This window comes from Loxodonta africana, chromosome 7 (genome assembly GCF_030014295.1).
Source record: "Loxodonta africana isolate mLoxAfr1 chromosome 7, mLoxAfr1.hap2, whole genome shotgun sequence".
Taxonomy (NCBI): domain Eukaryota; kingdom Metazoa; phylum Chordata; class Mammalia; order Proboscidea; family Elephantidae; genus Loxodonta; species Loxodonta africana.
Window position 1 is genome coordinate 10,866,384 of NC_087348.1, and position 17,663 is coordinate 10,884,046.

The following is a 17,663-nucleotide window of genomic DNA, read 5'->3' on the forward strand; positions in this document are numbered from 1 at the left end:
TAGATATTTATTTTCTCACAGTTGAGGAGACTAGAAGTCTGAATTCAGGGCACCTGCTCTGGGGGAAGACTCTCTGTCAGCTCTGGGGGGGAATCCTTGTCTCAGCTTCTCTACCATTCTTGGCATTCCTTGGAGATCTCCATGTGGTACCTATTTTTCCCCCATTCATGCTTCCTTGCTTCTCTGCCTAATCTGCTCCTTTTATATGTCAAAAGTGGTTGGCTTAAAACACATAACAGAGAAAACCCTATTCCCAAATGGGATTACATCCACAGGTATAGGGGTTAGGATTTTACAACATATATTTTTAGGGGACACAATTCAATCCACATCACCCTACACCAGTGTGACCTCATATTAACTGATAACATCATCAAAGACCCTATTTCCAAACAGGGTCACATTCACAGGTACAGGGAGTTAAGACTTCAACATATCTTTTTTTTTTTTTTTTTTTTGAGGGGGACATAATTCAACATACAACAGACGCCAAAGAGATAACCTCTGTCCCATGCTCCTTCCTTCCAACTCTGGAAATTGTCCTCCAAGGATGGGATGCTTGGTGCAGCTGCAACCATTTTGTGACCATGAGGGAAATCTGATGTGTGGCTGGAGGCAGAGCTGTTGGATGAGAAGCACCTGAGACCTTGATGATCCAGTTGAGATTCTGGCAGTGGTGACTCCTAACCTCCACACTTTTTCTTTACAGAATACGATGTTTTTTATTCACCAATAAATTAAAAGTCCATTTCTAGAAGCCTCTTTCTCTTGTATGCTCTATTTGTTTTACTAGTAAGCAAAGCCTTAAAAAGGAGGCTTCACCTCAAGCTCAGATCCATTTTCATCGTGACTAACCTGGAAGTAATGAAGTTCGTAAGTCTCTTTGTCAGATGGAACCACATGAAGCCAATCGAGAAGATTATTATTAAGGTATTTCTTGGTAAGTCATTTCAAATACCTTTTAGAGAACTGTTTCTCAAAAAACAACTGTAATTTCATTCTTGAAGAATTCAGTGTGAACATTTCTGAGATTTCCAGTTTTTCCACTGGCTTTAACTTCCTCCCATAGAAACTTTTCAAAATTCCCAGAATTAAAAATTCCATCTTCTATTAGATGAGTAAGGTTCAAACTAAAGTTCCAGGTTGAACTCTTAGCCTTCTTGTCGTTCTGTGGCACGATTTTGAGATCCGGCAGTAAGACCGGAGAATTCCTTATTTCTTAAGGAAGATAATAAAATGTCTGTTTTGCTCACTTGTTGAAAAACCCATTACCATTGAGTCGATTCCAACTCACAGCGAACCTACAGGACAGAGTAGAACTGTCCCACAGGGTTTCCAAGGAGCAGCTGGTGGATTTGAACTGCCAGCCTTTTTGGTTAGTAGCCGAATGCTTAACCATTGCACCACCAGGGCTCCAAGCCACCATGAATTGGCTCTGCCTTTACTTGCAGCCAAATGCATCCTAACTGAAAGGGTATGGACACAGGATATAAAAAACAGGGCTCTGGCATTAGCAAGATTGGATTCAGATCCCAGCTTCGCCACTTTCAAGCTATGTGGTGTTAAGCAGATTCCTTCTAAAACCTCAGCTGTAAAATGAAGACAATTTGAATACCTGCCTCACAGGGCTACTGTGTGGGGAAAAGGAGATAATTTGTGTAAAGCATTTTGTGTACTGTAGTTGGTAACTAGTAAGCATTTAATTCATTTGTTTACCCATGTAGTACTTTATTCAACAATAGTTATTGAGCACCTACTATATGTATCTGCACTATTCTAGGCTCTAGGGTTGTAGCTGTGAAAAAATCAAGAGCAGGCACTCAAAGGTATTGGCTATTGTTTATGTCACTATTCCAAGTCTTTGCCCTCAGGAAACTCCTAATTTGCAAAATCAAAAGAGTTTTGCAGAAGTGATCTTCTCAGACCTAGCAGAGTGAGAGGGTCTGGGGGCAGCTAAGGAGAGGAAGACAGCTAGGGGGCTTCCCTTTGAGTCCCTGGGTGGTGCAAACAGTGAACATGCTCAGCTACTGACTGAAAGGCTGGAAGTTCAAGGTGCCTTGGAAGAAAGGCCTGGAGATGTACTTCTGAAAACTCAGGCATTAAAAACCCCGTGGAGCACAGTTCTACTCTGAAACATGTGCGGTTGCCGTGAGTCAGAACTGACTCCACAGCCACTGTTTTTTTTTTTTTTTCCTGAGGAAATGGCGCTTGGGGAGGCCTGACTGAGGCTGATTCACTCAGCAGCCATTTACTGAGCACCTACTGTGTACCAGCTGCTATGGAGCTGCGTGTGCAGCTGGAGATGCACTAGTGAATAAGACAGGTGCCTGTCCTCTGGGCTCACAGGTAAACGGGCTACAACAGAGTGATCGGTGCTGAGATGGGGGGGCAGGTGTCCTGGACAAGGTGACACCTGAAAGACAAATAATTAATTAAGAAGGAAAGGCAGGGCAGGCGTTCCAGGTGTCCTGAATCTCATGTGTAAGGACTCCAAGGCAAGAGCGAGAACTCTGCATTCTGGGGACTGCAGGTTGTTGGGTGTGGCTAAAGCGTACGTTCAAGTGGGGTACTGTCGAGAGACGAATTGCTTCAGAGGTTGTGGTTGCAAGTGACAGAAAGCTGAAATCGACCAGGCTCGAACAATAAAGGAAATGTATTGGCTCATGTAACCGAAAAGCTCCAAGGTCGGGTGGCTTCAGCTGAGATCTGATCTAGTGACTGAATAATGTCACTAAGAAACCAGTTTTTCTTCCTGTCTCTTCATTCTGCCCTCTACAGTGATGGCTTTCCTTGAGGGTCTAAAGATGACAGTTGGAGCTCCTAGGCTTAGCTTCGTGGCCTTTGTCCCACATTCGTGACAAATTGACTGGGCCAGCTTAGGTCTCTAGACCACTTCTGAATCAATCATGGTGTCCAGGGCCTTGGGAAAGGCTGACATTGGGATGAGATCAGCCCCATAGCACCACACGGACCCCCAAGTGGGAAAGGGGAAGGGGTCATGGGTATCAGACTGTCAGATTTTAAGTCGTGTTAAAGAGTTTGAGATAAACCCAAGAACAATGAGAAGCACAGGGTTGACTTGATCAAATTGGGTTTTAGATCACCCTGGCAGCTGAATAAGGAACAGATTAGAGGATGGCAAGAGAGGAGACGGCAGGCCACTTGGGAGGCTGTTTCAGTAATGGGGTGAGGCAGGGGGAAGGGAGATTGACAGGAATTGGGATCTGAAGGATATGGAAGTGAAGGAGAGGGAAGAGACTTGACTCCCAAGCTGCTACTTAGAGCACTGGCTGGAAGGGGAATGGGGGGCGGGGGCAGCAAGTCATACAGGTCTTCAAGATATCCAGGTGGGTTGTACAGAGACAGGGCTTGAGGAGCCTGAGACGGAGCAGAGCCCAGATGTTCAGTTGGTTGGATGCAGGGTCTGGAGCCCAGGGCAGAGGTCTAGGCTGGGGACAGAGACTGCAGTGTCCACAGTCCAAGGTCTGATACCAGACCCTGGGGAATTGGGGGACACAGACTGAGCCCCCAGGATCCACACTAAGGGGCAGGAGGCCAGCCAGGAGGAGGCCAAGGGGGAGCTCATACCCAGGAATGGGGTGGCCCTCAGAGACCAGTCTTGCCTGGGGGTGGAGAGAGCCGATGCCTGCCAACAGTCCTTTGGGTTTGGAGATAACAAAGTCACTGGTGACCTTGTTAAGAACACTTTCCGTGGGGTGACAGAGGGTGAAACAGGCAGGGGAGTGAGTGGGAGGTGAGGACATGGATAGAGGAGTGTGAATGACTCTTTTAAGAAGCCAAGCATTTAAAAAAAAAAAAAAAGGGCAGCAAAGTCAGTCACAAACGGACAAATGCTATATGACCCCACTTACAGGAAATAGCTAGAGAAGGCATGTGTATAGAGATGAAGGTTTATTAGTGGTTACCGGGGCGGGTGGGAGGGAGAGGGAAAGGAAGTTTCAAGACCTATGGGAACGCGGAGCTTCTGTTAAGGGTGATGGAAAAATTCAGGAACGGTTAATGGTGATGCTTGGACAATGCAAGAAACACATTTAATATCACTGAACTGACCATAAGAAGATTGTTGTAATGGCAAAAGTTTTGTTCCCTACATATCTACCACAATTAAAAAAAAAAAAAAAAAAAAAAAAGCCCTTGCCTGGTTGAAAGCGTTAGCTAAGGGGGAACATGAATGGAGGGAGGTGTGTGTGTGTGAAGGTGTTTGTGTGTGAAGTGGGGGTGTTTTAGCATGCAGGGACTTAAGCAGGTTTTTGTGCAGAGGGAAAGAGACAATGAGAGGGGAGAGGGGAGGGAGGAGCAAGGCGCTCAAGAGGTGAGGTGGGAGAGTGATGCCGAGGAGGGGTGAGGGTGAGGTTACCCCTGAAGGGCGGAAGGTATGTCTATACTGGAGGTGACAGGGAAGGAGCTGAGTCTGTGGGCGCCGGGCAGACCATGGAGGGGGTCCCCCCCAGATGGCCTCTATTTTCTCTGGCAATGAGAGGCAAGAGCAGGTGCTAAGAGCCACACTGGTGGTGAGGTGATGGAGGAGGCACATAGGAAAGGGGGTGGGGGGAAGGGGAGCAGGAAGGGGGCTCACTGGCAGGCTGGGAGCCCTGGATGTGCCCTGGTAGAGCAGAGCTCACATGCAGGACCTAGCAGTCCAGAGGGAGGGGCTGAGGATGGGGCACGCAGATGGGTGGGCCAGGCCAGGGTATGCAGGAGGGCGCCCCAGTGTTCTGGGGTGTCAGGCAGTGCTCAGCCGATGGTGAGCAGCACTGTTTGGCTGGATCAGACACAGGCTAGAAAGCCCACGATAACTGGGCTGGGAGAGGAGAAGGTGTTACGACTTCGCCTGGCAGGCAATAGGGAACCACGGAGGGCTATTGAGCAGGAGTGGGACATGATCAAAGTGCTACCTAATAACCTGTAACCAGCTACACGTGTGTGGTGGATCAGACTGAAGGCAGGAACCTGGGACTCTCCATCAGATCTGAAGGTCAGAAGTCAAGTGTCAAATGTCAGGGAGGAGGAGATTCTCACACCAGAGGTCAGACCCAGAGGCTGGGATGGGGATGGTCCTGAACTAGTCAACAGGGTATGAGCCCTGGGCAGAGGGGGCTTCTAGCCATGCTGAGGGTGCTCAAGAGGGGACCCCTGCTTTGGAAAGAAACCATCAGCAGAGGCTCTACCACATTCCATTTGAAATGTTACTGTATTCTCCTAATAACCCACTAAGATCAAGATTACGGTCCTGTTTTAGAGATGAGGAAACCCTGCCGGCATACTGGTTAAGAGCTACATCTACTAACCAATAGGTCAGCGGTTCAAATCCATCAGGCAACCCTTGGAAACCCTATGGGGCAGCTCTACTCTGTCCTATAGGGTCACTACTAATTGGAATTGACTTGATGGCAATTTTTTTTTTTAAGAGGTGAAGGGACTGAGGCTCAGAGAGGCCAAGTAACTCACCTAAGGCCACACAGCAAGTGAGAGGCATAGCCAGGACTCATGCTAGGGCTGCCGGTCTGACCTGAGATTCCTTGGCCTGCACTTTCCCTGTTGTTTGTATGCCTCCTCTGCCCTTTCTCTAGGGGCTTCTGCTTCCTCTGACTTTGCTCTGGGCACCTCCTCTCGAGGCTCTGGGAGCAACGAGACTTGCTAGGGACTGGATCTAAGACTCAGTATTCCCATGTTACTGTGATCCCAGGTGCTCACCCCAGAATAATGGGCTCCTCAGGGCGCCAGGCTCAGCTTCCCTGGGCGGACGTTTGTGCCCAGGCTGAGATGGGACTCCCTTGGTCCAAGCCATCACCACCAGAGGGCGCCGACCGGCTCAGGAGTCCAGGGTTGTCCAGGTGAGGGAAAGGGGAAGCCCTTTTCCTGGCTTCCGGAGAAACTGAGCTGCTCCTGAGCCTCAGAAGTACCCTTGCTGGAGTCAGGGAGCCCCTGTCCCCTTCCCATCTCTCCCAGCTGAGGCCTGGCTGACCCTTCCTCCCCAGTTCCTGCCTGTTCAGGGAGTCAGGTTTCCTCAGCACTGGTATCAGGAAGCTAGGGTCTCCTTGCCAACGGCCCGCCTTGTTTGGCCCTCCCCCCAGCCCTCCATTAGCGCCCTCCTCCCTCAGGCACAGTGCTGAGGTGGTGCAAAGCACCAGAGTTATCACCTCTGTCACCTTCTCTCAGCCTCTTCACAAGCCCGGGTGGGAGTGTGGCCCAGGAGATCACCAGCAAGGCCCAGAGAGGGGAAGGAAGTGCCTGGGGCCACAAAACCTGCCACTGGGCCCCAGTAGGTAGGGAAGGGAGGGAGGGATCAAATTCCTGACTGGGCAGGATTGAGGGGGTGGGGGCCAGGAGAGAGCTCCCCAGGCTCAGACCACACTGCAGCCCACCCTTTCCATTCCCCAGCTTTACCTTCCCCCCAGACCCCTAATGGAGGGGAGCACACCCCCCCAAGGTCCCCCTATTGCACAGCCAGGTTTCTGCTGAGATCCCACCACCCTCCTTTCCTCACCCCAGGACCCGCAGGCCTGCCTCCTTCCCCAAGCTTAGCCCCTTGGCTGTGGCCACTGAGGGCCTGGCCCGGGTCCCAGGCACCACACCACAGTGGCCAGCCTCCATGGGCCAGAGCTCAGGACAGTCCCAGTCTGTCTGGCAGGGTTGGCCATCTGGGATTGGCTGGAGCTGCCCCCGCCTTTGGGAGGAGGCAGCCATGAGGGGAGGCTGGTGGCAGGCCCAAGGTCACCCTCCTTTCTTTCCCAGCATCCCTGCTTGACCTTTGTCCCTCCTGCCTCACCTTGAGGAGGGAGGAGGAGGAGGCAAAATGCCCAGCCAGTAGACGGCAGAGGAGCTGGGGGAAGGGAAAGGACCTTTGGGCTCCTGACGTTCATTCACTCAACAAATATCGAGTGCCTGCTGTATACCAGGCACTGAACAAGGTGGACACAATCCTGGCAGTCATGGAACTCACAGCTCAGGGAGGAGACAGACAAGAAATAAACACTCACACAATGCAAATTTATGTTCGGGAGCAGCGCTGCAGAGGCACTGCAGGGAATTGGCCTGGCCAGGGCAGGCTCCCAGGAGGATCCGAGGCGGGGAGCCTCCTCTGGCCCAGGAGAAGGAGGCAGGCTTCAGGAGAGGGCATGGATTTGCAGACACCTGGGCAAAGCCTCAGTTTCCTCATCTGTAAAACGCAGGAAACAAATGCATCCCAAGCATGGGGCTGCTGAGAGGCAGCCGCACCAAGGCCATGGCCCCCAAAAAGCTGGAGCCGTCCTGCCGCCCCCTCATTGTGGAGAAGGGCGCGCGCCTCCGCGAACATGACCTGGAGAGCGTTCCCCGGAGACCAGCCACTCTCACAGAGCTCCAAGGGAGACGCCAGGGTGAAGGACCCCAGTTCTCGGGACCGGGCCACCGGGGTTCCTGGGCCCCTGCAGCTGCCTTGGGCAGGAGGGGAGGAGGGCCGGTCCCCAGGCTGCCTCTCCTCCTCTCCCCTGCCACACCCCCCTGCTCCTGACCACGTGGCACCTCTGCGCCCCAGGCCTGGGGGAGGATGGTGCCTGGCCTGGGGGCTTGGGGAGCCAGGGACAGGTGGGTGGGATTTAGGGTACCGCTGAGCCCGCCTCCTGTGGAGCAGCCCCGCTTGGCCCCGCCCAACAGCCCCAGGGCGGCAAGGAGGGGGTGCTGTCCCTTTAAGAGCCTTCAGGCTGCTGGGAGCAGATGGCCAGGCCGGCCGGGGCCCCTTGTCCTTTGTGTGGCTTTGCACAAAAGAGGGGGCCAGCTGGGGAGGGGGCGGCTGCAGCAGGTGGGAGGGGTGGGGCCTTGCCTCTCCTCCTCCTAACCCTGCACCATTACCCTTGGGGAGGGGGCTGCTCAATGGGACCGTGCTTCCTCTCTGGACACTGTGGCCCCTTCAGTCGCCCCCAAACTCCTAGGACATCCCTTCTGTGTCTCACCTCTTCGGCAGAAGCCTCACCACACTAGGGCCTAGGGATTCCTGCCCCCCCAACCACCCACACAAAGGAATAAACCTCCCCTCCCCGCCCCCATTTGCAGAGCAGAATCTTCTGGCCCTGAGAATCTGGCTCTGGGAGAAGGGAGAGCAGAGTTAGGGTCTTACGGGGTGGGGGTGCGGGAGGGGGGTTGGGTGCTTGGGAGGGAGGGAAGCCAGTGGCTGGGGGTCCTTGCAAGAGAGGCTGGGGGTCCCGGGGACGCCCAGGAGGAGGCAGCAAGAAATGAGCTAGATGCTGAGGCTGGGGGAGGGGCCGGGCGGCTGGGCCCTGGCCCCAAGGTATCTGTGTGGAAAGGGGGGACCGCGCAAGGGAGGCCTTGCCTCACGGGAACCCGGGGCCAGGGCAAGATGGAGGACTCCATTCTAGGAGAGGGCGGTGGTGCAGGGATGGCAGTCTGCCAGGCAGGAGGGGACAGAGATGGAAGCTTCTAAGGGCTGGAGTTGCTGAGGGGTGGGAGGATGGCACCCTGCCACTCAGGAGGGGTCACCTTGGAGCAGACCCCCTTTGGCTCAGACCTGCCGTTGGCCCATTCGTTCTCCTCCTTTGTCCAGACCTCCCCACCCCGGGGCTTCGTGCCCAATCCTTGATTTACGAGGAGGAAAAAGGCCTCGGAGCCCTGGCCCGAGGTGTGCCGGGCAACGTGGCCGCAGGCTGGGTGGCCCGAGGGTGGCCCCGTGCGGCCTGACAGCGCCGGAGCTGGGTGGGGTCGTGCTTGACTTTGCCTGCCACACGCAGGAGCCCCCAGGAACAGGGTGCCCCGCCGGGTCGCGGCTCAACCGCAGCCCGCAGCCGGCTGGCCACAGGCAGCGGGTGGGGGCGGGGATCCCTGGCTGGGCCCAGGACTGCTTCTAAATTTAGGGATCTGATTACAGAGTGGCCGGGAAGGGAAGGGAGAGAAGACGCGGGTGCAGGCTCGGTTCCGACTGGGCACAACGGGGTGTGCCCAGTGAAGGTGTGTCTAGGAGGCTCCAGCTCCCGGCTAGGAGGGGCAGCGGGCGGGGGCTTCGGCCTGTGTGCGCGGCAGCACGTGCCCCAGGCGGCGGGGACAGGCACGGGCGCAGCTCATGCTCGGAGCCGCCGCCGGTGTGTGCGCTGGCTCTTTGTGTGCCTGGCAGGGTGGTTGGGTCTGGCTTTGAAAGTCTTTGCCCACCCCCTCCCCCATCTCCGTCTGTGCCACTCTACCCGCTTCCCTGTCTGTCACTCTGCCCGTGCTGGGTGTGGGGGGGGATGCTCTCCCCAGCTGGGGTGACAGTGAACCCAGTGGGGAGGAGTCCAGTGGTGCAACCCTTCCCCTGCACCTTCCATTCCCCATCCCTCGGCCCCTCGTTCACTGTTTTGGGGGTACAGACTGCAGTAGTTAAAAGAGAATTGGGGTGAGCCCGGGGGACCCATAGAGCCAACAGAAGCCAGGCTTTGGCCCGGTAGCTCTTGGAGGAATGCATTCCTTGCCCTGTCCGGCCTCCCATCCGCTCGGGCCCCCAAGGGCGCATGAAGGGGGGTCCCCCTGCGGAAGGGGGGGCAGGGAGTTCCTTGGCAGGAAGGGAAATGGAAGGAAAAGCTGGGCTCCACCCGGGCGGGCAGGCAGGCAGACGGCCTCACGGCCCTCAGGGCAAGCGGCGGTGATCGGAGCCCACTGATGTGTGGGGCCGGTGTGCGCGTGGGTGGGGCTGACCCCCAGCTACTCTAGGGGGGCAGCGGGGTCTCCCCCAGGGGCACGTCTGGGAGCCCCGGGATGTAAGGGGGCCCGCAGAGGGAGTGCTCCCCACCCGCGTGCTGACCCCACCCCCTGAGGTCTAGCCCCGGCCCAGGCCCCGCCCCCGGCCCTCCCTCCCACCCCAGGGCCAGATGTTCAGCTGGCGGAGGCATCGGCTGGGGGAGGGGTGCTGAGGCCGCAGCCGGCACTACTTCCCTGCCAGCAGCTTCATTGTGTGCGCGAGGAGCGGCGGCGGAGCGGGCCGGCGAGCCGCAGCCCGAGCGGCGGGGTAGAGCGCGTCGGCGAGGGTGCGAGGCGGCGCCCGCGGCTGCGTTCCGCCCGCCTCCCTGCAACTCTGCCTCAGCGCCGCGCGCCGTGCGCGCCGTGCGCGCCGTCCCGCCGCAGGCACCGCCGCCACCGCCGGAGCCCCGCCGGCTGCCGTCGCGGGCAGGGGGCTGGTCCCGACAGGGTTCCTGCCTGGGGACCGGGGCATCCCGGGCGCAGCCGAGAGGCGCGGAGCCCGCAGGGGCGCACGTTGCGCTGTAGCGCCTGCCCACTTCGCGGCGTGGGCTGACGGGCGGTGGGCTCCGGTGCGCCCCGAAGGCAGGGCACCCGCCTTCTCAAGCCCGTGGAACGGATAGAGCGAGCGCACCGCGGCCGCTCCGGACCTTGCACTCATCCCCCGCTTACCCCACTTCAGCACAAACTTTTCTGACGGCTTTGCCCGTGGGGGTCGCGGAGAAAGCTGGAGCTGCCGGCTGCACGCCCGGCCTGCCGGACACCAGCCACGCTGACCTCCTGCCTCTCGTAACCTCAGTGGCGACCTCTCCAGGCCGGGCCGGGCACGGCACTAGGGGCGAGCGCAGCGAGCTCCGTCGCCTTCCAAAGGCTCCCGCGCCCCTCGGGGCAGCTGGGCGGGGTAATGCCCTCGGTGATGGAGAAGCCGAGCGCGGGCTCCGGGATCCTGTCCCGCAGCCGGGCCAAGACGGCGCCCAACGGTGGACAGCCTCACTCGGAAGATGACAGCAGCGAGGAAGAGCACTCGCATGGTGAGCCCGGAGGCCTAGGGTTAAAGGCGCGTCGGACCTGGTGGCGCGGCAGGGGAGGGGGGGTGTAGTTTCCTACCACGGGCTGATTATACTGATGGTTCCTGCCCCCTTGCCCTTGATTGGAGCCTCTGCCTTGCTTCTTCCCTAAGTCTGAGGCCGCGGGCACAGGGCATCTGCAGGCTGGGTCTCTAGCTTTGCCCAGGAGGTGGTGATGCCCGCACTGGCTGTGCCCACAGTCCCTGCAATTGCTCTTGGGAGCTGGAGAGACCTAGGTATCCCTCCCGTCTTCACATTGGGCCCCTTATACTGTGCCACCTTACAGGGGACTGAGGTCTGATGGCAGGGGCTGGAAAGACACCTCCACGAGGAGCTGTGTGGGTCATGTGGTGGGGAGGAGCCTTGGGTTCCCTGAAGGACTGTGATCCAGGTCTGGGGGCAGTTCATCCCGCAGCCCCCAGCCAGAACAAAGGGTTCTGCTTGGCCTGGGCTCTAAAACTGTCCCCTTACCCCTTCACCCACCCCCATGCCTTCCAGTATGACCCTTCCAATTTTTCTATGGCTGAGGGTAGCTGAGGGGGAAGATCAGGGAAAAGTGAGCCTCCTGGAAGGTGGGGGTCCTGGGTGGTCAGGGAGGAGAGCTCTGGGCCAGCCACCTCCCCTGCCACATCCCCCTTCCCGCCCTCTCTGGAGTCCTGACTGCCTCCCCCTGGCTCCACAGACAGCATGATCCGCGTTGGAACCAATTACCAGGCCGTAATTCCGGAGTGCAAGCCTGGTGAGTGGCAGGACAGGCTGCAATGGGAGGAGAGTGGAGGGGCCATGGCTTGGCCCAGAGCCCCACCTGGGGAGCCGTGGCTGGCTCCCATCACAGGACAGGCGCGTGGACAGGGGTGGCCCTGTGGCAGAGCTCCTTTTCCTGCTCTGCCTTCCTGTCTGGGTCTCTGCCCCTCCTTCCCTTCTGGGCCTCACCTCCCCAGCTCCCACTGCTCCACCACCCTCTTGCCATGGGTCCAGGCTAGCACCACAGGCTGATCTGAGTGCCTCCCTTCTTCTGCCTCACCACCTTTCAGAGAGCCCGGCACGCTACAGCAACAAGGAGCTGAAGGGGATGCTGGTGTGGTCGCCCAACCACTGTGTGTCAGATGCCAAGCGTGAGTGGGCAGAGCCCTGGGTGACTAGCTGGGTTCATGCTGGCCAGTGGCCAGCTCTCCTCGGAAGTAGGTTGGAGGCTGAGGGGCCAGGATTCAACCCATACATACCTTGGAGGTGGGGTCCTTAGGGCGAGACTCCTTTCTGGGCAGGGCTTGTAACTCCCTCCTCCAATACCTCCTTCCTCCCATCCCTCTAGTTGACAAGTACATTGCAATGGCCAAGGAGAAACATGGTTACAACATCGAGCAGGTGAGCTGCGGCTGAGTAGGGGTTTGTGGTGTGGGGAGGGCACTGTGTGGGGCAGCTGCACTGAGCTCCCCGTGTCCTGGACCAGGCACTGGGCATGCTCCTGTGGCACAAACATGATGTGGAGAAATCCCTGGCTGACCTGGCCAACTTCACCCCATTCCCCGACGAGTGGACGGTAGAGGACAAGGTGCTATTTGAACAGGCCTTTGGCTTCCACGGCAAGTGCTTCCAGCGTATCCAACAGATGGTAAAGCCCCCTCCCCTCTGTCTGCCAGTGTGCCTCAGCCCCTCCTCTGCTGAGCCTCCTGGGGCCCAGTGGCCTGGGTGGACCCCAACCACCGGCGTTGCTTCCCCCAGCTGCCTGACAAACTGATCCCCAGCCTGGTGAAGTATTACTATTCTTGGAAGAAGACCCGCAGCCGAACCAGCGTGATGGACAGGCAGGCCCGGCGACTGGGGGGCCGCAAGGACAAAGAAGACAGGTGGGGACACGGGTAAGCGCTCGGTGGGGACAAGCAAAGTTCCTGGTGGCCCTGGCTCCGGCCTCATTTCCTCCATGGCCCCTGTGTCAGCAGTGACGAGCTTGAAGAGGGGCGAGGAGCCGTGAGTGAGGGAGAGCCAGATGCTGGAGACTCCAAGAGAGAGGTGAGGTCCTATAGCCTGTCTGGCCCTGCCCAACTGCCTGCCTGCGGGCCCCTCCTTGGGCTCTGCACCACCCGCCCCCTCTCCTTTCCCTGTAGCCTCTGCCCTCTCGGCCCCTGAATGCCCGCCCAGGCCCTGGAAAGAAGGAGGTCCAGGTGTCCCAGTACCGCCACCACCCGCTGCGGACCCGGCGGCGCCCGCCCAAGGGCATGTACCTGAGCCCCGAGGGCCTCACTGCTGTGTCGGGAAGCCCAGACCTTGCCAACCTCACGCTTCGGGGCCTTGACTCCCAGCTTGTCTCCCTCAAGCGCCAGGTGGGGGTTGAGAAAAGAAGGGCCTTGCAGAGAGAGGGAGGTCAGACCTGGGAACTAAATTTGTGGTTGGGGGTGCAGCTGAGGTATGAGGGAGATGGTGCAGGTGCCCAGCCCGGCTCTGCCCGATCCTGTGGGATTCTGGGTAATTTGCTCTTCTTCTTGAGCCTTTTAAAAAAAACTGGTCTGTGGAAAGGGGAGAAGCACAGTGTCTCCCCCACTGAGAGGGAGGAGTGGGCTGCATGGTGGGCAGCAGGGAGCTTTGTTGGGGGGAGTAGGAGGGGTATCTGCAGGGGACCCAGGGTGCTGGTGAGGGTTGGTGAGGGAAGCCTCCCTGGGATCGGGTTTGATGTGCGTTCCTGTCCTGGTGCTCCCAGGTGCAAAGCATGAAACAGACCAATAGCAGCCTCCGCCAAGCTCTGGAGGGCGGCATTGATCCCCTCCGCCCCCCTGAGGTAAGGCTGCTCTTCAGGTTTGGGCGCAGAGCAGAGTTCTCTCGGGAGGTGAGACAGAAAGGGGAGTCAGTCGTGTTTGGGGAGCGGGGCCTCAACTTCCATAGTTTTGAGTCTCAAGGACATACCCTTTGCTCTCCAGGCCAACACCAAGTTCAATTCCCGCTGGACCACAGACGAGCAGCTTTTGGCTGTACAAGGTGGGTTGGACCATGGGGAGAACACAGCAGTCCCAGCAATCTACTTCCCCATCCTCCAAGGAGCTGAGGGTAGAGGGGAAGGATCAGGGAAGTGATAGTTCTGAGGGGTGTTCATTCTCTGCCCTTTTGACCCTTGCAGCCATCCGTAGGTATGGCAAAGACTTTGGGGCTATTGCAGAGGTGATTGGGAACAAGACTCTGACCCAGGTGAAGACCTTCTTTGTGAGCTACCGGCGCCGCTTCAATCTGGAGGAGGTGCTGCAGGAATGGGAGGCCGAGCAGGATGGGGCCCCTGGAGCCCCAGTCCCCATGGAAGAGGCTAGGAGAGGGGCTCCCTTGCCAGCCCCAGCCCTAGAGGAAGATGATGAGGTGAGAAGGGGATGAGAGAAGCCCTTCAGGTAGCAGAGAGGAGAGGCCCGGCCTTGGCCTCAGTCCTGAGACTGGGCTGAGGATGTGAGCAAGCCTGGCTTCTCTGACCCTTTTCTCTCCCCTCAGGTCCAGATTACATCTGTCTCCACGTCTGTGCCTCGGTCGGTGCCCCCTGCACCACCACCCCCTCCACCTCCCACCTCACTGTCCCAGCCACCCCCGCTGCTTCGGCCACCCCTGCCCACGGCACCCACTCTGCTTCGCCAGCCTCCCCCACTACAGCAGGGCCGCTTCCTCCAGCCCCGGCTGGCCCCCAACCAGCCCCCCCCACCGCTTATCCGCCCTGCTCTGGCTGCCTCCCGCCACAGTGCCCGCTCAGGCCCCCAGCCCCCACCCACTCTGATCGGAGCCCCTCTGGAGCCTCCAGCACCCTCACTCTGAGCCCTGAGGTCCTTCACCAACTGGAGGCTCCTTTGCTGGACATCCCTGGGCACCTCCAGCGTCACTGAGGACAGAAGGAACTAGGGCTCTGGCCAGGAAGACCCAGAGCTGCCAATGGGCACAGCCTGGACCTGTAGGCTCTGCATGTGATCCTGACAGCTGAACCTGTCTCCCCAGCCAGGGGCCGGGGCTGGCCTTCTAAGGTGGCCTGAAGGTCTGCTTTCTGCTTCTGGGCTGGGACTGCAATGGCTGCTGGGGCTTGGCCTTTGGGCCCTGCCCTTTGTGTGGGGGTTAGTGACCATAGCGTGGAGGTGGGGTGGGGGAGCGGACCGTCTGGTGTGTTGGCTGTTCTCCTTCCTCTTTCCCTTCTTTTAGCAATAAATCTGGGGTGAGCTGGGGAGGGGGGCTTGCAGGGAGAGGTGGGCAGAGGTTCCTCAGGGCCTGACAGCAGCAGGGGCTGGAGGAGAATCACTCAGGGCTTGGTGGAGTGCTCAGGAGCCCTGAGTGCCCACTCTACCACTGCCCAAGCTTGGAGAAAGGGGGGTTGGGAACTTCACACAGACCTGGGTTTATTTTTCAACGTTTTTTAAAAATAAAAATGCCCAAGCTCATCAAGTTCTCTTTTCCTCTGTGTAAGGGCCCTGGGCTTTGCTTCCATCTGAGCCCCAAGAGTGGGAGGGGGCTGGGCTCACCCAGCCTACGGCCTTCCCCAGCTCTTTCCTGCAAGGCAGGCGGGCAGGGCGGCGACTTGCCCACGGGGGACTGGGTCCCTGCCCGGCTGGGAGAAGAAATGGGAGGCAGCAGCTCAGATTCCAAACATTCTCTTTATTACGTGTTTGATCCAGAGGAGAAACTAAGTGCAGGAGGGGGGCTGGGCAGGGAGGGACCACCTTGCCTGGGTGCCCCTGGCCCCCACCCCTTTGGGGGCCAAGCCATGCCCTCCTGGCCCCCTCAGAGCACCCGGGCTGTTCCAAAGGGTGGGAAGAGGGAGGGAGGAAGGGAGGGGGAGCCCTTGGTCTGAGCCGGAGCAATTGGGGGCGTGGGACAGGAGGGCTGAGGTTGGCAAGGTCCCTTCCTGGGACCCAAGAGCTCGACTTGTCACTGAGCCTGGCCTGGGAGTGGGGGTGATGAACAGGGGTGGAGTCATCATAAATCAAAAAAATAAAATAATAAAATAAAAAATAAAACCCATCACAAAAAAAATGTACAACTCAGGTGAGGGTAGGGGCAGCCTCTGTGCAGGACTCCCTCCCCCAGTTTCTCAAGAACAGAAACAGCAGAGAAATAAATTAAGGGATGCAGCGGCCGCCACCAGCCAAGCGCCCATAGCCCCCCACTCCCACACTGGCCGCGGAGGTGAGCGGGCTGGGAGCCACTTCACCTGGCTGTCCCCACCACGTGGAGGGCTGACGCTCCCGGCCCTGCTGCCATCCAGCCCCCGACCAGGCGGCCAGGGAAGCCCTGGGCAGTGTCTCCTGAGAGGAGGGGCGACAGTGTCAGGAAGAAAAGGCGAGGCTGAGATGAGACAGCGTGAGGGAAGTCACTGCTATGGAACTAGCTGGTGCCCAGATTAATGCCAATGAAGGGGAAGTGGTAGGGAGGAACAGCCGGGGGAGGGGGGTGTGCTTCCAGACAAAGGCTCTCCCAGAACGGAGAAGACCCAGAGTCCCTGTGAGTGCCCGGGGACTCTGAGGAGCCCGTCTGCCCTGCATCCCCTCCCTGTCCCAGCCCTGGGGTCAGCCCCTCCTTCTACCTGGGAGGGGGTGGGGAAGATGGCACAGACTTTGAGGAGGGGAACGAAATGCCCCCACAGCAGCTTGTGGAAGGAAATGCCCAGCTCTGGGGAAGGAGGGTGAGCAGAGGATACAGTGTGGAGGAAGGCCAGTGCCCCTCAGCCTCACCTCGCAGCCCCAGAGCAGCCACCGGCCCCACCCCCACCCCAGTCCACAGCTGCCCAGGCCTCAAGCCCCCGGGCCTGAGGTCAGGGGAAGGCCACCTCTGGTGGTTTGCTTGGAGGGAAAGAGGGGAGGAGCGCGGAGAAGCCCAAAGTGGGCCTGGCGGAGGGACTGATAGGGGACTCCACCACTCTTGCCTGAGAGTGTTCCAGCCCTGAGCCACCCTCCCAGGAAACCCCAGAGATCCAGTCTCGACTGTCCCAATGGGGCAGGGAGGAATGGTGGCTGCTGGGATTTTTTTTTTTTTCTTTTTTCTTTTTGGTAATAAAAAATTTCTTGGTTTAGGCGAAATACTCTGTGCAACCGCAGTACCGAGGGGGAGCCCTGCCCCCGCCCTCCCTCCCCTTCCTTTGCCTTCTGTGGGAAAGGGGGGAAGGGGGACTTATGGGCAGGGGTGACTGTGTGTGTGTGTGTGTGTGTGTGTGTGTGTAGAGGGGGCGGGGGGAAGAACCATCTCCCAGTCCCCACAGACATGGAATAAGAACCAAAACGGGCGGGGAGGGAGAAGTGCCAGCAGGGGGAGACACACCGAGTCCAGTCTGCAGTCTCAGTCTCACCCGTGGGGTGGAGTGGCGGCCCCAGCAGCTAAGTCCAGCTGGCCGCCTTGGGCTCCCCCCACTCCTGGCAGCCTGTTAAAGCTTAAGCTCGTTTGCTATTTTGGAGGCAATGTTTTTGAAGGCCATGGAGGTGCCCGATATCCGCTTAAAGCGCACGCCATTAAGGGAGAGCCGAGGCAGTTTGCAGACCTCCATCTCCCACTGCACGAAGTCCTCATGGCCGGGCGTGCCGTGCATGCACAGCAACATGTACTTCTCGTGCAGCTCGCTCTGGCAGCTGTTCGCGTCCAGCACCTTGCGGATCTCCCGCATCATCTCGTTGGGCTCCATGGAGCTCGTGGTCTTCATGCTCCACGTGAAGCGCAGCGAGCGAGGCTTGGCCTCTCGGAAGTCTTCCTTTTCTTTATCGTTGCCTCCTCCACCGCCCACCACGTGAGGTCTGCGGAGAGGGAGGGCAGAGGCGGGGGTCAGGCGGGGGCCGAGGCACCCCACCCCCGGGCCAGCCCCCCTGGCAGGCAGGCAGACAGACCCTGAGACCAGAGGAGAGGGAGGGTGTGCAGGAGCAATCCGTGCTGGAAGAGGGA

General features: G+C 58.4%; 2 protein-coding genes and 1 pseudogene across 12 annotated transcripts in view; 1 reads left to right on the forward strand and 2 right to left on the reverse strand.

Moving 5' to 3' along the window:
- Positions 1-778: 778 nt before the first annotated feature.
- On the reverse strand, positions 779-6,615 carry LOC100665829 (ribosomal protein eL22-like 1; annotated as a pseudogene).
- A 3,995-nt stretch (positions 6,616-10,610) lies between these two features.
- RCOR2 (REST corepressor 2) lies at positions 10,611-14,646 on the forward strand. Its single transcript, XM_003419626.4, has 12 exons — positions 10,611-10,751; positions 11,470-11,526; positions 11,822-11,902; positions 12,100-12,152; positions 12,238-12,399; positions 12,510-12,634; positions 12,728-12,797; positions 12,893-13,108; positions 13,483-13,560; positions 13,700-13,757; positions 13,897-14,126; positions 14,253-14,646. The coding sequence occupies exons 1-12, from the start codon at positions 10,625-10,627 to the stop codon at positions 14,565-14,567; spliced, it is 1,572 nt and encodes a 523-aa protein (XP_003419674.2). The 5' UTR covers positions 10,611-10,624; the 3' UTR covers positions 14,568-14,646.
- A 726-nt stretch (positions 14,647-15,372) lies between these two features.
- Positions 15,373-17,663, reverse strand: part of MARK2 (microtubule affinity regulating kinase 2) — a 60,009-nt gene continuing 57,718 nt past the window's right edge. For all 11 annotated transcript variants that reach the window (XM_010599093.3, XM_023559657.2, XM_010599089.3 and 8 more), the window contains one exon: positions 15,373-17,518. In XM_010599093.3, coding sequence (XP_010597395.1) covers positions 17,155-17,518 — 364 coding nt within the window. In that variant the 3' untranslated portion in view covers positions 15,373-17,154. The remainder of the gene's footprint in view (positions 17,519-17,663) is intronic.

Coding starts and splice junctions, on each gene's coding strand:
- RCOR2 (XM_003419626.4), top strand. CDS start 10,625: ATGCCCTCGGTGATGGAGAAGCCGAGCGCGGGCTCCGGGATCCTGTCC. Junction 13,561..13,699: donor ATCCCCTCCGCCCCCCTGAG/GTAAGGCTGCTC, acceptor TTTGCTCTCCAG/GCCAACACCAAGTTCAATTC. Junction 13,758..13,896: donor GCAGCTTTTGGCTGTACAAG/GTGGGTTGGACC, acceptor TGACCCTTGCAG/CCATCCGTAGGTATGGCAAA.